Genomic DNA, 23575 nt, shown 5'->3' with positions numbered 1-23575 from the left:
GGCCAGGCTTTGCTCCAGAGGTGCTACGGGGGTGGCTTCTGTGAGAAGCTGCCAAAAAGCTTCCTCCACGCATTCAAAGCCTGGTTTCCATCCATCCTCATCTGGAAACTGAAGTTTACAGCACAGAATTTCTGTATTTTTCCATATTTTTCTCTGCCTTGACACTTCACTGACTTTGTGCTTGTGTTTAGTCCAACACCGTCAATTAAAACACTGAACCACACCAGACCTGAGATCAACCCTTGAACAAGTCCATGAGCAACCTCCTTCCACCCTGATACTTCCCTTGATACCTACAACTCATGATTTCTTTCCTGAACACTGTCTCACCATCACACTATCTCATCTCCAAACCCATTTTGCTGGTAATTATGATCACCCTGTTTTGGTAATTTCGTTTCAGCTCAGCCCGTCCCTTCTCAATACAGGGATGATTATAAATTCCTGACTAGTAGCAACCTGCTTCTCAGGAAAATAATCAATATATTTTAAATGCTGGAGCTCAAGTGATTTAATACTCTCCTTCTACTTTTCAGTTTTGGGGTTTTTTTTCAGTAAATTAAATTTTCCTGGGAGAATGACCAATTCCTCTTTAGCTCTACAATTTCCTGCAGAATGTAACATATTTTTAGGCACAGCAAGTAATTTCTGTCTCTCTCAGCCACTTATTTTGTGCAATACTGTATTACTTACGTCACCTTTATGTTCTTTTATATTGAATACCATCTTTTATGGCTGGTTTCAAGCTGCAGTTTTCCCCCTGGATATTTATTCTAGGCTTTCAAAAGGTGCATGTATGAATCTAGGAGGTGGACTGCAAGGTTCTGGGCAGGAGCTGTGTGGGCAGCTGGGATCACCATCGTGCTGGGGTCAAAACTCCTATTACAGAGGATATAATTTTATATCATATGAGGGGGCATTAAAAGGTAAAGGGGTCTTGAGAAACCTCTTGGCTGTTTAGTTAGAGGCTACCCCAGTGTCTAAACACGTGCAGACAGCAGGGGTGAAGAACTGGACAACCAAAAGACTCTTCTGGGGTGTTTTGCTGTAACTTTTGGCAAGGTTGCCCTTGCTTCACACCCTGCCTGAGGCTCTGGGCTGGAAAAATCAGCTGCGGGGATCCAGACAGTCAGGAGGGATTTAAACACCCCAAAGTCCTGTGTTTCTGCTAATAGATGGAAAAGTGGACGTCAATCAGTGTCCTGAACCCTCTACCATTCAACCTTAAGCTTTTAGGCTGAGCCACTGTTCCTTCAGTCTCAATCCAGGCTGGCATTTCAGGGAATCATAAAATCCTAGAATATTTGGAGGGGACCTTAAAGATCACCTCATGCCAACCTCCCTGCCCTGGGCAGGGACACCTTCCACCAGCCCAGGTTGCTCCAAGCCCTGTCCAGCCTGGCCTTGGAAACTCCCAGGGATCCAGGGGCAGCCACAGCTTCTCTGGGCAACCTGTGCCAGGGCCTGCCCACCCTCCCAGGGAACAATTCCTCCCTAATATCTAACCTAAGCCTGTTCTTTCACTTTGAAACCATTCCTCCTTGTCCTGTCACTACATTCCCGTGTCCCAAGCCCCTCTTCAGCTAGGTCTCAGTATTACCATTCCAGCATTAAAGAAGGGAGAATCTCCATGGCAGGGGTTGCTGCTGACCGGTTTTTTCCCTCCTCCTTTTGTTTACGGGAACCGGGAGCAGAGTGCGAGGGGAGCTTTGCAGAGCTCCAGCTTCCCCAGCGCAGAAGGCTCGGGCTCGGCAGTGCCCAAGCGCCCTCTGGTGCAGACACCCCCGGCTGGCTCCTGCCAGCTCCTCCTGCGGATCCACCCCCAGCAGCCGTGCTGCACCGGTGTTAATCGAGGTGTTGGGGATGGTGGAGAGGCGGGGGACAGCCACCCTGCACCACGAAGGCAGCGCTTTCCAGGAGCCTCTTGATCTCCCTGTAAGCAGTGACAGCACCCAGGGCACGGCTGGGGCTGTGTCAGGGCAGGCTCAGGGTGGATCTCAGGACAAAAGCTCTTCCCCCAGAGGGTGGTTGGCACTGAACAGGCTCCCCAGGGCAGTGGGCACAGCCCCAAGGCTGCCAGAGCTCCAGAGAGGGTTTGGACAACGCTCTGAGGGACAGGGGGGATTGTTGGGGTGTCTGTGCAGGGCCAAGGGTTGGATTGGATGATCCTTGTGGGTCCTTTCCAGCTCAGGATATTCTATGATTCTGTGCAGGCTGGACATTGGCACAGGGCTCACAAGACCTCGCTTTCAGATTTTACCCAAATTTTTGGTGGTAAATGGGATTGGCCTGGTGAAATTAAGAGGACCAGTTGGTACCTGGATTAGGGCAGAGAAAGATGTAGATGGCTCTTCATGGATCATCCAGGCACTTCAGTTGAAGATAGGAAGGTTGGAAAGAAAGGAGACCTCCCAGGTAGCATGAAAAGATAAATTTGAGGGTAATGAAGGGATGCAGAGCTATGTATGAAACACAGGCCAAGAGGGCAGCAAGCAATAGTAAAAAATTTGCTGATGAGATGACTAGAGAAGGGAGTTAAAAAAACAAACATGAAAAAGATGAGCAGAGCCATTCTGGATTGGCCTTCCAGACAAGTAACATGAGGAGAAGCTTGTAGCCAGGTGGGGATGCAAAGAATGATTAATGAGACAATAAATTGTCAGGGCAATAAATTATGTCAGTCAGGTGCTTTGAAAACAGCACACAGTGTGTAACTAATCAGGAGTTGGAGTGCTCATTAATTCTGCTGGCAAATGGGCTGTCACTCGGGTTTGCTGAAGGCAGTGAGTCGGGGTTCCTCGGCCTTATGGTGCCAACCTGGGTGGGAGCTTCTGAGAAATGAGGGAAAGAAACGGAAAAGCCATCAGCTCCCTGGGGTAATCTGAAATATGAGGTGCAGCTGCAGCTATTTTTAGAATGATAGAATGGATTATATCCTGAGAATCTCGTGGAAGACACCCACGAGGATCATCCACTCCAACTCCTGGCCCTGCACAGACACCCCAACAATCCCCCCTGTCCCTCAGAGCGTTGTCCAAACACTCTCTGAGCTCTGGCAGCCTTGGGGCTGTGCCCACTGCCCTGGGGAGCCTGTTCAGTGCCAACCACCCTCTGGGGGAAGAACTTTCTCCTGAGATCCAACCCAAACCTCCCCTGGCAGTCTCATGACATTCCATTGGGTCCTATCACTGGTCCCTGGAAGATTAGAGGAGGTTAACAATGAGCCCATTTATATAAAACAGTTGATAGCATTTAGATTCCTGAAAACTACTGGGACAACCTGTGATACATCTGATTCCTACGGATCTGCAGTACTAGTAGGATGATCAATAAATTCACCTGGATTCTTTATTAGAAAAAAAAAGTTTTAAATTAAACAAATAAACTTTGGTGGTTTGCTGACCCAGAAAAAAAGATGAGGATTGCTTGGCTTTAGTAATGTTATTGATATTTCAATGTTGTGCCCAAGCAAAAGATCCTGTGGAAAACCTTGTCCAGCTTGAGAAGGGGTTGCAAGAGCCCATTATATTTCTTCTAGCAATTTCTGAGTAACAGGAGTGTTTTGTAGGGATGCTGAGGGCCATTTTTTAGGGGATGGGATCCTGCTTGGGATGGGATCCTGCTTAGGATGTGGAAGCCACACACCATCACTGCTTGCCGTCTGTGCCACCCTCGCGTGCCCTGGGAAGCAGGGATGGATGACGGGCCAAAACATCACTTTGCTTTTCTGTCATTCTTAACTCCGTGGGGAGGCTTCAATGCAAACATCCTTCTGAAAGAGAGAAAAGGCTTGAAACAATAATCTACTGGAAAATGACACTCTCGAGATTTTAAAACGCCTTCTGTTGGTCAAGGGGGGTCGGTAAAACAAATCAAGCTGTGCTTGGCAAATAAAACTTTAAAAAAAACACAAACCTTTAAAAGGTGGCAGGATGTAGCCTGCAAAATCTTCTGGGCTGAAATAAGAGCTACCTTTGCAGTGGTGTCAAGGCCAGCTGTCATGGCTCGTGCTCCCATGGATGTCTCACAAACACTTCAAGCAGAGTTATGCCTGAATGCTCCAGGCACAGCACCAAACGCTGCGGATTCAGGAACGTTAATGCACCGCTGCTCTGAACTGATACGCTTCTAAGGGAAGTCTCTTCCCATCTTTATTCAGTGCCTGCAAGACCAGAGGCTCCAGTCTGTGTGTTGTTGACTTGACACAGAGAAATACTTCAGTGGCATGGAAAGGAACAGCACAGCTGGCTCCGAGCTCATTTAACATCCCCATGTTTACATTGTAATACCTACGGGACAAACAGTGCTGTGATGTTATTTTTTCTTCTGTGCTTTTTTTCCCTCAGAAATAAAGAACCACCACGATCTAGAGAGGCTGGAAAAAGGCCCATGTAATCATCTCTCAGTGGGACACAAGAAGAAACAGAAATCAAAGCCTCTGGACACAGTTTCCCCAACTCGGCTTCTGCAGTTTTCAGCGGATAGAAGAGCAGGCTCAAGTTATGCTCCTCTTTCTGTGCATGGAAACAATAAAATGAAGGGTAAAGCCAAGCATCAGTCATACAGCAAACTGTAGACTGGCAGTGTTTCCCAGAAACTGAAGCAAATGCAAAATAGTTTGCTTCTGGGGTTAAGTACATGTTGCTCGGATATAAATTCTGCCACGTGCCCCATTTGTTAAAGCCTCTGTCACACAAACCCAGCTCTTTTCCAGCACATGCTCACAGCAGGGCTGAGGTATTTATCTCACAGCTTATAACAAAGGCAGTTTACCTGGTGGGATGTAGCCCAGCAAACTGCAAGACCTACTTTATGGAATAGGCTGCAGAGCACATGAAATATTGATGTTAAGGTCACACGCAGCACGTCTGGAGTCAGCCACACAGGGACCCTTTTTAAGGCAGTATGGCACTGGACCAAAATAAAATGATGGTTTTCCTCCATGAGAGGAGCAGCAGAGAGAGAGGAAGAATTTTTTCTTTGCCTTCCTCCATGACTGATGCCCTCAGACCCACGGTCCTCCCCTTGCTGTATGGGGAAAAGGTGTCATGTAGAGCTCCAGGTGACAGCGACCCTTCCTTCTCCTCCAAGGGTGCTCCTGCCCCAGGCTCTGCCTGTGGGATCATTCTGCCTCTCAGCATATTTGGCCAAAGCAGGTTCAAACTCCACAGCTATAGAAACATCCACCCTAGTCACAGGGATATAGTAAATGGCCTTTCATTTCCAGCTTGGTTTTTTGGATTCCCTCCCATTCTTATACCCACGCAGAAAAAGGGCTCTTGTGCTTCGCATTCTGAATGTGTGATCCTTGGCTCCACAGCTGTCACAGGGACATTTCTGTGCTCAAGAAGCTGCTTCTGGGATGCCATTTGATTGCCAAGGAACTCTTTTAAGTTTGACCTGAAGAAGATCTCTACGTGAAAGACGTGGAAAATTCCTGTAGAAGAAACTAAGAGTAATTTTTTTTTCCCTCTTAACTGACTCCTAGCTGAAGCACCTCTTGGGCAGCCAGTTCCAAAATGCAAAGCTATGTCCAAAATAAATAAATAAATAAACCCTAGGAATGACAATGGGTTTAGAAACCTGCTTGGTGCATGAAGCAGGTAACTAGTGTTCACTCATACCATAGAAGGTGACATACTTTGGTGTTTCAGTTGCCTCTGGTATTGCTATAATCAGTTTTCCCTCTGCAGGGGAAAAAAAAAAAAGTATTTCTGCAGAAAAGCTTTTTCTCCAAAAGCAGAGGAAAGCAAGCAAGCGTTCAGAAATGTAGCCTGGGGGGCAGCACGAGTGCTTCTGACAGTGCTAAGAACAAAGACACTCTGTAAACTACAAAGCTCCTCACTTGGTATCAGTATTCCTGCCAGAAACCCTTCAGATTTACCTGTAAGCAATAATTACAGTATGGGTAAGGATGTGTTTATTCTGTTGTGTACCTGACCAGATAGAAAGGAGCCCAGCTCTGAAAACATCTCACAAATATATTTATTAGTCAGGATCAATCTGTCTCCAAGCATGACCTATTTCATACCCCAAATGGCATTTCATCAGAGTGCAGCTGCACAAACCCCTGTTCTCTCTGAAGAGATCCTTGATATGCCAAGGCAGAGTGTATTTACACACACCGCTTCCTGGATTTGTTTAGGTTTGAGCACAGGAGCTCGAGAAAAGTCTTCGTTTTTGTCCTGATCATTTGAAAGGCTTCTTTCTTTTCTTTCTCCACTGTTTATTGTCCCCATCTTCATTATCATCAGGAGGGTCTGGCATCACAAAGCCATCAGTCATTTTATAATAGACTATTGTGGAATCTGTCTCAACTATGGCCAAGGTAACAGACAGCGGGGTGTCGGGATCCTCTGGTGGGAGGGAGGCTTCTTTCAGTATTTCCCTTAACCTAGAAAAAGAAAAAAAAAGAAAAAAATCAGTTAGAAAGGAGTCCACAACCACCTGTGATGGCACAAAGGCAGAAGTGCACAACTGCTATTTTTATTCAGCCTGGTTTTACCCTGCAAACTTGCCTCCACTAAAGAAAGTATCACATCTGCTCTAATGAAATGCCAAAGTCACATAATCAAGCAACAAAAGAGAACAGCAGGGAATCTTATACCTATATACCAGTCACACACAGCTCTGCTGGAAATGGAGCTTTCCTTTGGTGCATTCCTGTGCACGTGTCTCAGTCATCCTGAGCATGGCAATCTCTAATGGCCCTGCCTTCATTAGGCTGAAATAAAAAAACCTAATTAAATAACACCCCGTGTTCAATTAGAGAGCTAAATAATTAAGACTTGATCCATCTGCAGAGGCAAGTCTTCCAGTCTCTGTGCCACAGCTCTCTGCCAGACTGTGGAAGACCCAGGAGCCCAAGCCAGGTTTCTTTACCTCCCTGTCTAGACTAGAAGCCACAAGACTAATGCTCCTCGGGACGGTCAGCATAAATAATGCCTTCTTTAAAAATGCAAGACAAAGTTATGCAATTTTTCCTGTTTAGCTTATTTGAAGAGTAACATGCCAGCTACTTTTCAGTTCAGAGCTGAGGACAACACTGATCCTTGGATTCCTGGCACGACTGGGGAACTAGTACTGAAAGAGAGCAGTGCCCAGGGGCAGAACAATAAGAACCCCCCCACCAAGATGTCCATAAGGAGCTTTCCCTTCATCCAGAGGGCTTGTCTGGGATTGCTGGGACAGGTTATGCCCTGGGAACAGGTCAGCTATGCGCTAGGAAAAACCACCCCTCATTTCACATGCCTTGGAGATCTCACCCACCCTCCATGCCTGAAGCTGGACACTGCAGCTGAAAATAAGGCTCTTTCTAAGTGCATCAGCTTTCAAACTTTAATCATCATCTTCCTTCGAAACCTCTTTGATCCCTTAATAAAAGCCAAATGGAAGGCAGCAGAGAATAAGCAGCAGCCTGGAAAGCCTACACTGTTAAACCCATGACCTTCTTAAGTACCCATCTGTGTTCTGAACTGTGCATAATTCAGCCTGGCTCAATCCAGGACGGGCTGCCTTGCCTTCTGCTTTCACCACTGGCCCACACATAAAGCAGGGCAATACAATATAGTCAGTGATTGCAGGCAACAGAGACACTGTGGCTGTGGAAAGCTCTCCTACAACAGCACACTTCATAACAACTGAACAAGTAAGGTAAGAGATACCACTGAGGAAAGAACTATCCACGGCTTTTAGGAAGCAGTGGATATTAATCTCTCTCCTCTCCTGGGAATGTGATAGGGAATTAACAATAAAAGACCAAATAAAAGGGCACAGCTACCCAGGAAAGATATTTTGGGAGCCAAAGAAACCAAACTGGTGTTGAGTGTGGACAGCCCCATATCTGGGAGCAGACTCAGGCTGTGGTCTGGATTCACCTGTCAGCCAAGGCAGAAGTTCCTTCCTATTTTCTTTAGTACTTATCAACATTTCTCCTCATAGTCTATCAGGGGATGGATGAAACAGTGAGGCCTTAGATCCAGATTTCTGATCATTCATGATTTCTCCTTACACTGCAAGATAAACTCCTTATACCAAGCACCAACATCTGCCCCTTTATTTCCCCCCCTTTAGCACTTAGGACTTAGAAGACACACCAGGATCCCAAAAGTGGCCAGGTCCTGACAACAGATTAACCCCATTTCTTTGCATCCCTGACTGACTTTTCAGCAGACCAAGTTCCAGGGTTTATGTAAAGGGTACGAAGCCATGCCACTGCCTCAGGATGATCTGCTAACTGCTGTCCACAGAGCCCAGTGCTTTCCACTGTACACGGGGAATCAGCTGCTGTCACCACCAGGAATTACAACTGCAAATGCAGCTTTCCTCTTCCCCATTCTCTTTTAAACAGGCAACCCAAACCAACAGCTCTCACTTGTGCATACCACAACCAGCCATAATGCAGTGCAGCACATCTGCAGACTGGTGAGAGGGTATCTTCTAGAAGAATAAGCTTTGGAATTCAGGAAGTCTGCATCAGACGCCGCCGTCCCTTCCTCTCCTCCCCTGAAGGCATCACCGTCAGCCTCTGTGTCCAGCGTGTTCACAACGTTTCCCTGCACCAGCAGGCATTTCAAAGGGGTCAGAGAACATCTGGGTTCTGATCTCACTGCACTTGCTACCTGCCATAAACAGGAAGATGAAATATTGCAGGAATGGTATAGCTTTTTGATGTATCCAACACCGTTTATGGGGAAAACAAAAAGGCAAGAAGTGTTGCTGGCCTCCTGAAACTCAGAGTGCAAGTCTGACCTCCTAAACAAGGCAAGAAGCCTTTAATTCAAGAGAGACAGCTCTCAAGGCTGCCCATCTCACACAACAGCTGAATTCAGTGACTGCAGTGAAGCCCTAGACAAGAAGCCCGTGAAAGGAAAATAACATATATAAGCTAGGGGGATACAGGCACCAAAAGAATCACTGGAAAAGTCTTAAATTTAAGTGCCATAAGTAGAATATGACTAAGTAATTTTTTATGAGTATTCTCATCTGTTACAGATCATGCAGTCCAAGGCTTCCAGCATAGCCTGAAAACCCATTTCTAAAGACTGATGGTGCCTGCATGTTCACTACAATCCAGGATCTGCTCCCAAAAAGCCAAATGCAAGCAGGACAAAGCCCTCACTTTTCACCCAGGGCTCACATTCACCACACATTGTAGGAGATGCAAAGGAGCTCACCTTACGCTGCTACTCAAAGTAAAAAGAGCTGGCATTTCTAAAGCACTTTGCACCATGAGAAGGGCTTAGAAAAGGTTTTCTAGAAAACTACAAACTCCTGTCACTAGAGATTGCTTTTTTTCTACCCAAGGATTAGTCTTAGGAGCAAGTGTAGCTTAACATCATGCTAGGACCACTCAAGGGAATGTAGCAGCACTGTGTTACCTGATCTGCCTTCACTGTTGGCTTCAAACTAAATGGCAACAGTGAGCTTACCTGGTCTCCTAGGACTGCTGTAATTCACAGCTTAAAACCAAACCAAAACCCAGCATCAAAACAAAGCAATCCATACCAATCCATCCAAAGGGATGAGGGGAATTTTCCATCTTTCCCCCCATCTTAATTTGGTACTAAAGTAAGCCTTCAACACCCATCAGCAACCTGTGCTGTCTCTCCTAACAAAGCAACGCTGCCCTTTTCTCCCCAGGGAAAGAACCAGGTGTAGAGCTGGGGACTCTGAGGCAGCTGTAGCCTGAGGTTTCAAATGACTGTCCAAAAACGAAGAACAGAATCGTGAGGAACAAAAGAGCATTTCACTGCCACATCCCATGCAAGTGCCTCTGAGAAGCAGCGTAACACTGCAGGCTCAGAGCAGTTTTATGGAGGTTGCATAGTGCTCCATTGAGCTGAAATGGAACTACTGCCTTCCATCCCATAAAAGCCAAAGGCTTTCAATCTGCCCTTTATACTTGGATGAATAATTCATTGCAGGCTCGGCCAGCCCCAACAGCTCCCTCCCCTCCACCCAAGGCAGAGTCAACACAAGTTGGTCTGTGTGCCACTAGCAGAGATCATTACTCCGTGCACTGGAGCGTGCCATTGTACCACACTGGGTCAGTACCAAGCAGGGGAAACCTCCCAGGAAGCACAATTCCTTAAATTTAGCCAGCACAGCTCCCCACCAGGAACGCTGCCCCAGTCCCAGCTGCAGGGCAGGCAGCGAGATTAACCCAGAGCCTTGAAAGATGGGGGAAGGAGCACACGGCGGTGGGAGAAGGTGGAGAAGGACCCCACTATTCCTTGGGGTTTGTTTCCAAGTTACAGGAATGGGGAATGCTGGAAGAAGCTCAGCTGTTTGTAACAGGAAAAAAACCCAACTCTAAAAGCAAAGAAAACACCACGTGCCAGAGTGATCAGCAAAAGGAGTTGAAACACCCTGAGGAATATAAAGACTTTTTTGCCACAGAGGTTGAAGACAAACCACACAAAAGAGAGGAATCAGAATTCAGCAAAGTCCTACAAGACACACCAACTACAGCACATTCTTTCATAACACTGTATAACCAACTGTGCTGTAGGAGGCACATCAATCCCATTTAAAATATTAACAGAGAGAATGCATTTAGGAGCCTTTAATTACACTTTCCATGTGTGATTTACTGTATCAATAAACTCAAATGATGCTTATAGCAGGAGAGTTACTGACAAAACCACTAAGAGGATGCAAGATGAGAAGCACATCACATTTCCTGTGCATTTAAAATATCAGGACTTTTTCAGATTAGATCTTTATTTCACAATCTACAGATTTTGAACAGAGTAAATCACTTCCAGTCCTCAGATTTCCTTCTCGGGATGCTGATCAGCTTTAAAATGAAACATTTAAATTAGGTTGGCATTTTAACAACAGAAGTCTTTCCCTCTTAGCCTAAACCAAATTCTGTAGGTCTCCATGACCTCAGGCAACCAGCTACATCCTTCATTTCCAACACTTGCACACAGAAAACAAACAGGGCAGGGATGTATCATTTAATCTGACAGTTTATCAGTAACATTTTGCTCAGACAGTGTTATTTGTCTAGGACAGACAGTGCCTAATTCTATCAGATCTGGAATCTGAACTCCCTGGTCCCTGAAGGACCAAGGCTTTCAAGGCTATCTGAAAAATCCAGCTGTCAACACTGAGCTCTCCTACCTTTGCCACGGTTCTGGAATGCACCGACAATTAGGTACGTCCTAGTGAGCAGCAAACACATCCCAGCCAATGGACCCACAAATTCCTCCTGCAAGCCTGAATCCCTGCTGAATTCAGAGTGGACAAGCCTGAATCCCTGCTGAATTCAGAGTGGACAAGCCTGAATCCCTGCTGAATTCAGAGGTGGACAAGCCTGAATCCCTGCTGAATTCAGAGGTGGACAAACACACGGCTCTCCAAACCTCAGCCAGCTGTGCGTGGCTGAGACAGTGGGCCAAGACAGACAGAAGCTGCACCGTGTCCCCCAGGTCTCTGCTCACGGAAGGTTCAACCTTCACTTGAAGAAGAAGCACGCACAGCACGAAGCAGACTGTAAGACACCATTTATACTGGTGGTCCTACTTGGCTTCAGAGCCCATAATTTTGTGATTCAGCAAGTTCCTAGGCTGTCAGGGCAGGATGATCAGCCTCCAGCGAGCTGTTTCAGAAGTAGACAGTGCATGTCGTAAGCAGAACAGCTTTTGCCTTCAGCAATCACCTTGTCATGCACAGACTGGACACTGAAATCCCATAACAGGCTAAAAAACATCGAGCAGGTTATTTTTCTTGCAGGGCACTCGTATCTGTAATTTGCTTAGGTGTCTTGCTGGTGATTTCCACAACAACTTTACTGTGGCCTTTTAAGGACTCACTTCTCAGTGGCAGCCAAGCAGGAAATCTTCACGAGACACCTGGGAAGGCAGAGCTCGCCTGACGTGGCTTTGAAGAGGAAAACCAGCCTTTATGTCTCTGGAAGACCAAGCCCACAAGAGTGATTGACCCCTATTTGCAAATGTGAGATTGTTTCAGCACACACATAGTACTAAAATCCATCAACGCTTAGTAAATTATTTTTCTTCCCCTTCATCAATAAGCTCTTAGAAAAACACAGAGCAGAACGAAGATGGAAGTCTGATTGCAAGGGACTGATCTGTCACATCCAGGCCTTCCCAGGCCTTACTGTTAAGCAAGGAAATGCTGCTCATAAACGCTGCCATTTACTGGCTGCTTTTGCAGTTAGCACAGTTCCAGGCCCAGAAACGGGGACAGAAAGTTTTCACCTTCCCAAGTGCCTCCCAGGGCTCATTTTCAACATTGAGGTGCACTCACTTGTACTCATACCTCCTCCTCTACTTCTAGCAGTGGAGGCACTGCTTTGAACAAAATGCAGATGCACGTTTCAACAACACAAACACAAGTGCAGACGATCTTCCAGTCTGACAACATCCACGGATATTGAACACATAGAGGCTGTTACAGACTCACCTGGCATTACAGCCTGGGATTCAGCTCATTTTAGTGACAACATGCCCTATGTAGCTGCTCTGCAGCAAAACCTAGTCACAAACTGTACTCTTAATCAATGTGATGCATTCACTCTTTGCCTCCCTAACACACATCCTTCCAGCAAGGGATTCCAGACACTCCGGTGCCAGCGGGCAGAGCAAACAGCATCACCACAGAACAAACAAGGTCAGAGGCTCCCAATGAAAAGCTCCAATGAGACAGTGAAAGATAGGACATGCATGCAGTGGAATATCTGCCATTAAAAGTCGATCAGAACATACTTCTGGCCTTGACCCAATGCCAGGAATCGAAGTTTCCAGCCCAGGGGGAAGCGTACTACGTTAAACAAGCACAGCGACTCAGCGCGTAGGTGGAATTCCTCAAAGATCCCACCCCGTCATTTGCTGCCTTCTTTTCCCACCCAAAATCTCGTCTGGGATGAGAACTGCAGCGCATCCATTTCATCCTGCAAGACCCTCTTAGCAGCTTTCCTCTGGTGTGGAGGTCACACCGTATTTCTCTTGCAAGACCAAGCCCACAAAAGTGACCGAACAGTACTTCCAAATATGAGATTTTCTGGACATAAATAGTACTAAAATCCATCAGTATCTAGTAAATCATCTTCGTCCCCCTCACCCAACGCACAGCAAAACGAAGACAGAAGTCTGCTGGCAAGACAGCAATCTGTCACTTTTAAACCCCAGCATTAAAAAAGCAAAAACATCATTCCTACAGTGCACACACACACACATCTACTGAGTGTAACTCATCAGCTACCTACTACTGTGTCAGGCTGCTGCCCACAGAGCAAGAGGAGACAGCAAAAACCAACAAGATCTGTAAAACCAGCCCTGAGCCACCTCCTGCCAAGAGCAGGAACAGAAGAAACTGAAAAATGGTACAATCGTAGGATGCTGCTGAAGTAAGTCCAGGTCTGCAGAGACATCACAGGGAAGACTGGCAAATACCAGCAAGAGAAAGAAGCCTTTATCAGGGTGTAAATCCCATTAAGTGTCTGAGCTGCTCTGAGGGCCAGTTAAAACACACTGTAAAATTACTGAAGTGGAAGTTCTCTCGGCTGCAAATATCTGCAATAACACAAATTCATAGCTGTCTTGTCCTCTGCTTGAGAATTGCTCTGCCATGCATAAGGAAAGTAAGTCAAAAATCACAGACACATTAAACTCGAGATAAGTAAGAGGAATTTCCTGTTGAAAGTACCAGAAGTACAGTTTCAAAACAAAAGCAAACCAAACCACATAAGGCTTATCCACAGACTTGACAATAAAAAAAAAAAAAAAAAGCTTGTTCCTAGACAGCTCCAAGTGGATTTCTTTCCTCTTAGGTACTTTTAAGTCCAGCAACTCGAAAAGCATCACTGGATTTCCCAGACTACAAAATCAGCACAAGAATGTCCAAAACATAAGATGTGAAGGCCTTTTACTCTAACCTTGCCTCTCAAACACGTGCTTTGGTCTCCATGGATATCTCCTGGAGCACATGCAGCTCTAAGCAACGAGAAGTTGCTGTGGGAAGCTGACATCCAAGCACCACTTCCAGAGAGGGAGAGGCAGAAACTGATGCAAAGCTGAGGTTTCTTTAGTGTTCCAAGCTGCCTGTGTGTTTGCAGCACCCAAAGTAACTCTGCCCATAGGCTGAGATGTTGCTTTCCTACGACCCTCCTTTGCTTCCCCCCTTCCCTTCCACTCCTGACAAAGCCAGCAGCAGGGTTTGTAAATTATATCTGTGCTTCATTTTACGTGACTGGTAACGTGGGACAAGCACTGACCACGTCCTCACCTCTCATGGCTTATCAGGACGTGGGCAGGCACCGGCACCATCACCTGGAGACCCTCCTGCTCTCTTGCACGGGCATGTAAACACACCAGCTGCAGTTCTGCTACTCCAACGGGCTTCACCTCGTGCCAGTTTCTCCCTGGAAAGGTTCATCAGTGATGAGAAGGACCAGAACACAAAACACAGCTTTTAATCATTCAAATTTAATATTTAAGGTGACACCTAAGGTTCTGCTTTCCCCTCCCTCTCCTCACAGGAAAACTCCCTGTTCATCTGCCAAACTGCCCTTTTGAGACAATTCTGTTAAAGAAATCCACGGAGCAGCACCAGCCTGCTGGCTCCAGAGCTCCACTGATGGATGCTGAGCAGGCTCTGACAAAGCTTTTCCTCCAGAAAGGCAAAAAGAAGATAAAACCACACACAGCTTTAGTCACCTGCAGCACTGCAATCCAAATCTGGACTTTACCAGTATCCTGAGCTGTGAAAGAGCAGGTGCTGAGAACACGATTCTTGATAAAGCACAGCCCTCCCCTTCTGCTTGAGGGGACGAGGCTGAAGTTTGTGCTGCAGAACTGCAGAAACCTCCTCTTAAAGCCTATTAAGGCATTTTCTTCAGAGGTGTAACAATAACAGACACAGCACTTTCTGGCCTGTAAAATCCCTCCCTTCCCTGACCTTGAGAACCACCAGGCTCCAAGCAAAACTGAAATATTTTTATTAGGCTGGCAGGCTGCCTACTCACAGTCCCTGTTCAAAAAAGCCAACTTGGAAGGATCCAGGCAGAAGTTTATGTATCACATAGCTCTGTTCCACTCCTAGCAGACACCAGAGGACTGCACTGGATTTCACAGAATCATTCAGGCTGGAAAAGCCCTCTAAGATCAAGTCCAGCCATTGACCTGACACCGCCAGGTCCCTCACTAAACTGCACCCCTAAGCACAACCTCTACCATTTGTTATAAATTACTGTGTTATTCTGTGCACAACTACTGAACTTGTAACTTCACCTCTCTACGTTCCTTTTCCTTCCCCTGCTCCTCTTTTGCTATTTTTTTTTTGCCACTCTGCCTGCCTCTGCCCTGGAACCCTGCACCTCTGAGAGCTGGATAAGACCTTTTCGCCAAGGCTCCAGGTAGGCACAGGATAAAAACCTGCAGCCACAGAACTTTCAGAAAGAGCACCAAGGCCTTCCTAGGAAAGGTCCTGCCAGTGCACAAACAATTCATTCAACAGCTCCTGAAGGCAAGGACATTTGTCGAGGTGTCCACCCAGCCAATTCCCTGATTTACCTTCTAGGAGGTCCAGGTACACCAGGAATGCAGTGTAGACTTGAGTGCTGTCAGACACATCAAGTGACATCATCTCTGTGAACTGAGACCCAAAAAGCAATGTTGGTGAAGGAAAACACAAGCTATATTAAGTATGCACAGACCAGCCCCAGAACCTGTACAGCCCTCAGAGCCACTGAAGCCTGAAAACAGCTTTTTAAGGCAATCAAAAAGCAGGACTTGTTTTCTGATGATATCTTAAAAGCTCCTTTTTCCACATTCCCCTTGCACTTTGAAAAAGCAGGCAAAATAAACAAACAAATGAGGGATCACGTCTATTCCTGGAACAGCTCTAGCTTTGTGCAATACCTATTTTCGGGTAAATCATCCTGCCTATTTTTGCTACGGCACACCAGCATACCATGACGGCCAAAATGAAAGCCAAAGCGCTAAAAATCGAGACGGAGTTAAAGGTTTGAGGCATTTACCTTTCCCGGCTGTGGCTCCGTGATTTACAGCCCCCCTCGCCCGCTGACAGGGGGGCATTCCCCGAGCACCCCACGGCGGCCGGAGACACCCACTATGTGTTATACTGACAATACGTGTTATACAGCACGCCTCCCTGGGGGAAAACGGGGGAAAGGAGATGTCCCTCGGAGCCAGGAGGGAGGAATCCCGTCGGGATGCAGGAGGCGATGCGGGTTCCTACCGTGGGGTGAGCCGTCATCCAGTTGCCTCCGGCCGCCCCCGCCCAGCCGCCCTGGGCCCGTCCGCTCTCGGAGGTGCCCTGGCCCGGGTCGGTGCGTCCCTGGGCAGGGTCTGTGTCCCCCTGGCCCCCCTGGTCGGGGTCGGAGCCCCCCTGGCCCCCCATGGCCGGGCACAGGCCCCCAGTGCCCGCAGTGCCCGCAGTGCCCGCGGGCTCCATGCCCTGCCTGGGCTGCGCAACGCGGCTTCGCTCCGGGCGGCGCCACGCGCGGCCCGGCTCTCCCCGGAAACCGCGGCGCCGCTCCCATGGTTCCGCCCCAACTCCGTTCCGACCCCCTCGACCCCCTCCCTCCACCTCCCCAGCCCAGCGCTGCTTTAAACCCTATAAGTTTTACATATATATATATATTCCTTATCACAAAGTGTTCTTTCCCGATCTCATTTTCTAATGGCTAATTTTTCTTATTTGTTTGTTTGTTTATTCATTCATTCATTCATTCATTCATTCATTCATTTAGTGCCCAGGGAATGGAAGTGCTGGCTAAAATAAGGAATTATTATTATTATTATTATTATTATTATTATTATTATTATTATTATTATTATTATTATTATTATATGACTTTTCTTTTTTTAAACAAAGGCCAACGTGCTCGGAATTGCTTAAGGTCACCCCCAACGTGACTTCCTGCGGTTACAACCCACACACAGATTAATGTATTAAATATATATATAGATAGATTAATTTTCAGTTATGCTTTAGTATATGTTTATCATTGAGCCTATGAGGAAGAAAGGTTAAATGTTTAAAGAACATTTAATTAATATATGGTGGCTGAGAATCTGCTTTGCCTAATGCAAAGTGTCCCAGGTCTGGCTCACCAGCTCCATCTGCCTTAGTGCCTCTTTGGATGAATTTCAAACACTGGTTTGAATGAAGTTGAAGGTTCAAGCCTGTCTCTGTCTCTGAAGAGCTTCAAGCTGGTGTCCATCCCCCCCCAAGAAAAAAGCTGTGCACTGTCTGTAGCATCAGGTGAGAGATTGCAAAGACATCTTTTGTACACTGGGGCTTGTACTTGGTCAGGCTACACCAAGAAAAATCTGGCTGAGTTTGGAAAATGTCAAACATCTGCACTGATTGGAGGAAACACCAAGTAGGATCTTGAGAAGGTCGGTTTGACACAGGGCCTACTGAAAAATGAACTGTCCTGTCTTTAACCTTTCTTCTTTATAGGTTTAATGGTTATTCTGTAATAGAGGATCAATGAAAATTAATCTATACATATTTAATACATAAATTGGTGCGTAGGTTGTATCCACAGAAAGTGATACTGGAGACAATCTTAACCAATTCTGACGAGGTTGACCTGATTAAAACCCACTATTTTAGCTAGCACTTCAACTCCCTGGGTACTAAATAAATAAATAAATAAACAAACAAGAAAAGTAATCCAGTCTCTGAGACGTTCATGGAAGAGCTGGCAACAGTGGTTTACTCAACTGTTGGGAAAATAATTGGATGGATTTGAGCCCTCAGAGGTGAAGAAGTAAATGAAAGGAAATAGACTTGTCTGTAAATATCAGCAGGATAGATCCTCTGTTTTCCACTGTGTGGGAAACAAGCCTAAATTAGAGGAAAGCTGCCTCGGAGAAAATTTGTCACCTGTCAAACTGAGATAGTGAGCCACTGCCAGAGACAGTTCTCACAGCTGGAATCTTCGTGTTTGGGTGTTTGGATGTTTAGAGGAGGCTGAAACAACTGGCTCAAATTAATTTCTGCGGGACTTGGGCCTGCAAAAAGCTGCTTCTTCCTCAAAGCTAAAATGTTTCACCACACAGTGGCTCATTGTCCTGTCACAGCAGGATTGAGTATGGGCTTAAAAAAAAAAACAAAACAAAACAAAACAACAAACAGGATAGAATTTTGGCCACTAATAAAGAAGTCAGAATGTGTGCAGGTTTCTTTGTACATGCACATAAAGCAACACTCATTTAGAGATGTTGGAGTGGCATGCATTGTCAGGGTAACTGTTTACCTGAACTCTCCAGCCTTTCCCCCTGTGCTGCGTGGCTGGGAGTGAGAGATTAAGCTGAGCTGACTCCTTTCTCTTATGCATGGAAGAACATCTCATGTTTCAGGCATCTGCTGCTCTCTCTCTTTTGAGCCAGCACAGTGAGTGGTGTGAGCGAGGGGAAGGTCACTTGGAGGAGCAAATTACTGGTTTTAGGATGCTGCTCAGCAAACTGCTATGGCTCTGATGCTGTTCTCAAAATAGAAAATAAAGGAGAAGTGTGAAGAGAACTGAAAGTACTTTAGATTTCACTGGTGGCATCAAGAGCTGCACAGGATGAGAGGCACAGTCGGCCTTCTGCAAACACTGACTGCAACACCACCAAACTGGATTGCACCTTTGCACTTTGCAGGCAGAACAAAGGCTTTGCAGCTGCTTCCTTCCAAACCTTCCTTTCTTTCTGGGGGGAAATAATCTCTGCTTGGCCCTGATCCTGACCCTGCATTCCCTCCCATGAGAAGTGCCCATCCACAGGAGAGGCCTGGCCAAGGGGAGTCACAGGAGATGCACATTTCTCCTGAAGTCTCCTAAAATCGGGATTGTGACCCAGCCTGAATGTCCAGTGGATAGAAAATGCCAGCTTACACCCCTCCACATCAAGTATAATTAGTCCCCATCCTCCAAACTGGAGCAGTCCTGTGGGCAACAGCAGAACCCTGTGTGTGGATTCAGCTGGCTCCTGTGAAACCCTAATCACTTCACACAGGCTACAAAGCTGCTCCTTCTATTTGGTTAATGAATCCAAGCATAAAAGCAACATGTGGCAAACTAACCATGAAAGAAAAGCCTCATTAATGTATCATTCTAGAAGGACAATTATAAAGGTGTCGTGAGGGGCGAACAGGAGGAATATATTTGCAGTAATTGTTCAGGAAGATGCTTACAAATTGAGGGGGTCTCTCAAATTTTAGCGCAGATGACTCCGTGACCTCTGGAGATTCTTTATTGAAGTTTCCTAGGATGTTTCTTTTTGTGTTTTAGTTTTTTGGGGAGTCATCTGATCAGGAAACTGAGACAATATAATTCGGTGTGGGTGATAAGTTTTATGAACAAAGAATGGCAGACATGAACTTGCTCTCTTTTCTGTATATATATATATATGTATATATATACTATCTGGGCTGCAAGCAATTCACAGTGACATCATAGATCACTAGACAATTGTTTGCTTGTTAAAAGTTTCCCTATATTTGAGTTTTGCAAGCACACAGCCAAGAGCGCTGCCTGCTTAAAGTGGATCTGTCTGCCTTGGAGAAACCACCTACCCACAGTAAAACCCAAATATGCCGTGATGGGGCCCTTAGAGTTAATTAGAGATTTCATCTTGAAAAGGGTTTAGCATGCCCAAATCCTATTAACTTCTAAGAGAGCTGTGATTACTACGGCCCTTCTAAGATCATGACCCAGTAATTTTAATTGCTGGGACATGCTTTATTTATTTTGGTGGTAAATCGTCGTTGGCCCATTCATATGAACGTTTCCATGGCAGAAGAGTCAATGAAATACAGGGAGTATCCCCTTGTATTCCCTTTCTTTGGAGGAGAGCTGCTGAGATCTGGGGTTGTAAAGCCTGGAGAGGAGAAAGCTCCAGGCAGACCTTAAAAGACCCTTCCAGTACTTGAGCAGGGCTTATAAAAAAAAGAGAGAGGGACTTTTTAAGTGGGCAGACAGTGACAGGACAAGGGTAAACATCTTTAAACTGAACCAGGGTAGGTTTAGATGGGATATTTGGGAAGAAATCCTTCCCTGCGAGGGTGGGCAGGCCCTGGCACAGGGTTCCCAGAGAAGCTGTGGCTGCCCCTGGATCCCTGCAAGTGCCCAAGGCCAGGTAGGAGCAACCTGGGCTCGTGGAAGGTGTCCGTGCCCATGGCAGGGTGATGGAACTGGATGAGCTTTAAGGCCTCTTCCAACCCAAGCCATTCTATGACTCCACGCTACTAATTTTCCCTCCGTGCTCCAGGGGCCGTGGCGATCCCACCTGTGCTCCCACCTGGGCCGGGGGCCGGGGCGGGGCCGGGGGAGGTGCGGCGAGCCGGGCTCGGGCAGGCGGCGCTGCTCCGCTCCTCCTTCTCCTCCTCAACCTCCTCCCTCTCCCTCCTCCTCCCTTGTCCTGTCTCCCTCCTCCTCCTCCTGCTGCCGCCGCTCCCCCCCGCGGCGCTGCCGCCCCTCACAGCCGGCGCGGCTCCCGCGGCCGCCCCGCGCCCATCATGGCTGCGAGCGCCGGCTGCCCCCCGCTCCTCCTCCTCCTCCTCTGCCTCCTCTTCCTCCCCCTCCCGCCGCTGCTGGGCGGCTGCGGGGCCAGCCCGTCACCCCCGGAGCCGCCGGAGCCGCCGAGCCCCGAGCCCCCGGCGCTGCCCGAGTCGCCTGTGCAGCAGCCCACGGTGCTGCTCGCCATCCTCGCCCGCAACGCCGCGCACACCCTGCCGCACGTCCTGGGCTGCATCGAGAGGCTCAGCTACCCCAAGAGCCGCATCGCGCTCTGGTAAGGGCCGGGGCAAGAAAGGGGAGCGATGTGCGGGGCCCTGCCGGGGGTCCCACCCCGGCAAGGAGCGGGGGCCCGGGCCAGCTCTGCTCGGAGGGGCTTTTGGCTCGCCCACCCGTCCCGAGGGTCCCCCGGGTCCCGCCGTGAGTCCGGAGGGAGATGAGTTATCCCAGCAGAGCTGGCCTGGAGCCTGGGAACATTCACCGCCCGAGCATGTGTCCAAATCCACAGACCGGGAGAGCTCCGTGGGGCTGGCTCCCGGCTGGTAAATCCCGGGCTTTGTGGGGAGCTGCGTGGGTTGTGCCAGGGCTGGAGAGCGGGCGGGCTGGGTAGGTGCCGGTGGGCATTGAAAGGAGCATTGTTGCCAGGCTGTAGGCTGGAAGATGGATTCAGAGATGCATTCAGAAATCGCAGCATGGGGGCAGCTGTGGCGGTCAAACGGGGGTCGGGATGGAGGAATTAGAGCGGTCCGGGAACTGGTCAGTCTGCCTTTGCAAGGGGACAAAGCAAAAATTAATCTTTTAACCTGAGATAAGTGTGGGGAGGAGCAGGAGTTGCTTGCAGGGCCCCCAAACTGGTTTTCTTTGGAAGTGTGGGAACGGTGTAAAATAAGAAATAGTGCCACAGGGCCTGATCCGAAGTTCACTGAAGTGTGGAGGGAGGCTCCTGTTAACTTAAAAAGTCAATAAAGTTTAATTTTACTTTGTATAAAGGGGTGCGGGGAGGACCTTTCCCCCGGTCACGTCACTGAAGTGTCATTAAACAGATCCTTCTGTGTGTGGGTAAATCCACACTCAGATGAGTGCAGATCCGTGACTCTGCATTCGTTTGTGCCGGTAGGAATTTTGCCAGTTTGGTTTTCATTGTAGCAGACGTGTATAAGAGCAAATATTATCAGTCCCCGTATGGCCTGTGATTCAGCTAAGCTCAGTGTTTATAAAACACTTGTGGGAGTTGTATGTGCATTCCTGATCACCAAAACAGAGTGGATCCTGACATGCCTTTCTCGCTGTACAAGTGTAAAATAAGTTCAGGGCTTTTTCTTTTTTAAGTCCTGCAGATAATTGGTTGGCTCTACAACTTCTTCTGTAAATTACTTGCATTATCCTCGCTGTGCTTAAGGACTCTGCAGCGTTGTGTGAAAGGATTCATGGGGACTTATTTTAAGGTAACTTAAAATATGCTAAGATTCTTATAAGAACATCACTCTCTTTTTAAGGGGATGGCACAGAGAAACAAGGCATGGTTAAGCTGGAAAATCTGCTGTTGCAAATGTCAAGCTTTTTAAAATGAGAATGACTAAAATGTCACAGCCACTGGAAGGGAAGTTCTGAGGATGCTCTGAGTTGCCACAGAGAGTGTGAGAGGTACCTGTAGGGTGGCAGTGATTCCTTGGAGAGGTTTAGTCCAGTTCACTTCAGCTCACCCATAAGACTTTTCAGAGCTGGAGATGTTCAGGACACAAAGTACCCACCCAGAGGAAGCTCACATATGGTATCCATCAAGTCTCCTGAGAACAAACAAAACCATACAACCCATTTCTGGAAGCATCTTGTGTTTCAGGCAGAGTCCTTTCAGTGGATGAATTCCAGGGTTTACCTGTGTCCCTGTGTTACTGGGATAGCTTGGTGAGAAGGGCAGGGCAGTGGTGTTTGTCAAGGACTCTTATTCCTCCACTGCCACTTATATTCTACTTCAAAATTGTCTTAAGTCAGCATTTAAAAATGCCCAAATGTAGGTCTTGAGAATGAAAATTAAAAGCATATATCATCTCTCAAGCTCCCCATATGCTCTCTTTGCATAGCTTGAGGGCTGAAGTTCAACGGTGGATTCCTCAAATGGATTTCTAGGGGCAAGCTCTGTGAGTGACAGTAAAGATGGGTTAAGAGATAATGAGTTTGAAGCAGGCATTGAATTTTCTTTGTGCAGTCTGTATCAATTAATCTCAACCTTTGTTGCCCTGATACTGAGCAAAATATGTACGCTGGGCAGCCCTGTGCTCCCTTCTTCCCGTTGGTCTTAATTATGACTTAATTCTGAAGACAGTTGCTGTCCTGGTGAGCAACCTCGGAAGGACTTGCTGGCTACTAATGAGTCGAGCAGGATATTTTGGCCTGGGGCCAGCTGGCACCGTAGTGACCCGTGGCCTTTCAGTTAAACCCTTCCTTCCTTTCTTACTTCCCTCGGCAGGAATTGGGAAGTTGCATCTGAACTGCCTCCTGGGCTGCTCCCTGGCCTGTCTTAACCCCAGCTGCCCTTGTCTTGGAGGATTGTAGGTCATCCCAGGGTTGCACTGATGACTTAGCAGTGGGAATTTCTGTGGAAAGGCGCTCAGGTCTCTGTCCCAGCCCTGCTGAGCTTGTTGGGATGGACTTGAGCACAGGCAGTCTGTGAGCCTTTGGAGCTGCCCATCCAGGTGGGAACAGCAAAGGCTCCCAGCTTTAGCCACAGAACCCAGCTTCCCTCTCTGGGTTCTGGTTCTGGCGTTGCCGTGGAGGAGCAGTGCTGGAGGTGACAGCCACCCCTTCTTGTGAAGGAGGAAGGTCCCGGCTGTCCCCTGGGAGCAGTCAGCTCAAACATACACCAAGCTGTGAGAAACACCCTGGTGCCCAGCAGCAGTGGGGAGCCTTAAGGAGACGTGGCTGTTGGACCCAAGACAAGCTAATCTGTAGCCAGGGAGGGTTCTTCTGATGGGCTCCTTGTGGGACTTGGCACGATCAGCAGGGTGGGCTGAGCCCAGCCCAGCCAGGCTGGGAATCTTGGGCATGTAGGGAAGGCCTATGGCATTGTTGGTG

General features: G+C 47.5%; 2 protein-coding genes across 2 annotated transcripts in view; one reads left to right on the top strand and one right to left on the bottom strand.

Annotated features, from left to right (window-relative positions):
* Positions 1–5961: 5961 nt before the first annotated feature.
* TSEN15 (tRNA splicing endonuclease subunit 15) lies at positions 5962–16446 on the bottom strand. Its single transcript, XM_050306329.1, has 4 exons — positions 16231–16446; positions 15543–15624; positions 14257–14392; positions 5962–6394 (listed from the first exon to the last, which is right to left on the bottom strand). The coding sequence occupies exons 1-4, from the start codon at positions 16444–16446 to the stop codon at positions 6190–6192; spliced, it is 639 nt and encodes a 212-aa protein (XP_050162286.1). The 3' UTR covers positions 5962–6189.
* Positions 16447–20428: 3982 nt separating this feature from the next.
* Positions 20429–23575, top strand: part of COLGALT2 (collagen beta(1-O)galactosyltransferase 2) — a 43973-nt gene continuing 40826 nt past the window's right edge. Inside the window, exon 1 of the mRNA XM_050307387.1 lies at positions 20429–20780. Within this exon, the coding sequence (XP_050163344.1) occupies positions 20506–20780 (275 nt within the window). The 5' untranslated portion in view covers positions 20429–20505. The remainder of the gene's footprint in view (positions 20781–23575) is intronic.

The sequence above is a fragment of the Myiozetetes cayanensis genome, unplaced genomic scaffold (assembly GCF_022539395.1).
Source record: "Myiozetetes cayanensis isolate MyiCay16 unplaced genomic scaffold, myiCay2020 scf12, whole genome shotgun sequence".
NCBI classification, from domain to species: domain Eukaryota; kingdom Metazoa; phylum Chordata; class Aves; order Passeriformes; family Tyrannidae; genus Myiozetetes; species Myiozetetes cayanensis.
This window is presented reverse-complemented; position numbering and strand designations above follow the sequence as displayed.

Coding starts and splice junctions, on each gene's coding strand:
- TSEN15 (XM_050306329.1), bottom strand. CDS start 16,446: ATGGAGCCCGCGGGCACTGCGGGCACTGCGGGCACTGGGGGCCTGTGC. Junction 14,393..15,542: donor GTACCTGGACCTCCTAGAAG/GTAAATCAGGGA, acceptor GAACCTTTCCAG/GGAGAAACTGGCACGAGGTG. Junction 6,395..14,256: donor GTCCTGATAAGCCATGAGAG/GTGAGGACGTGG, acceptor TTCTTTTTCTAG/GTTAAGGGAAATACTGAAAG.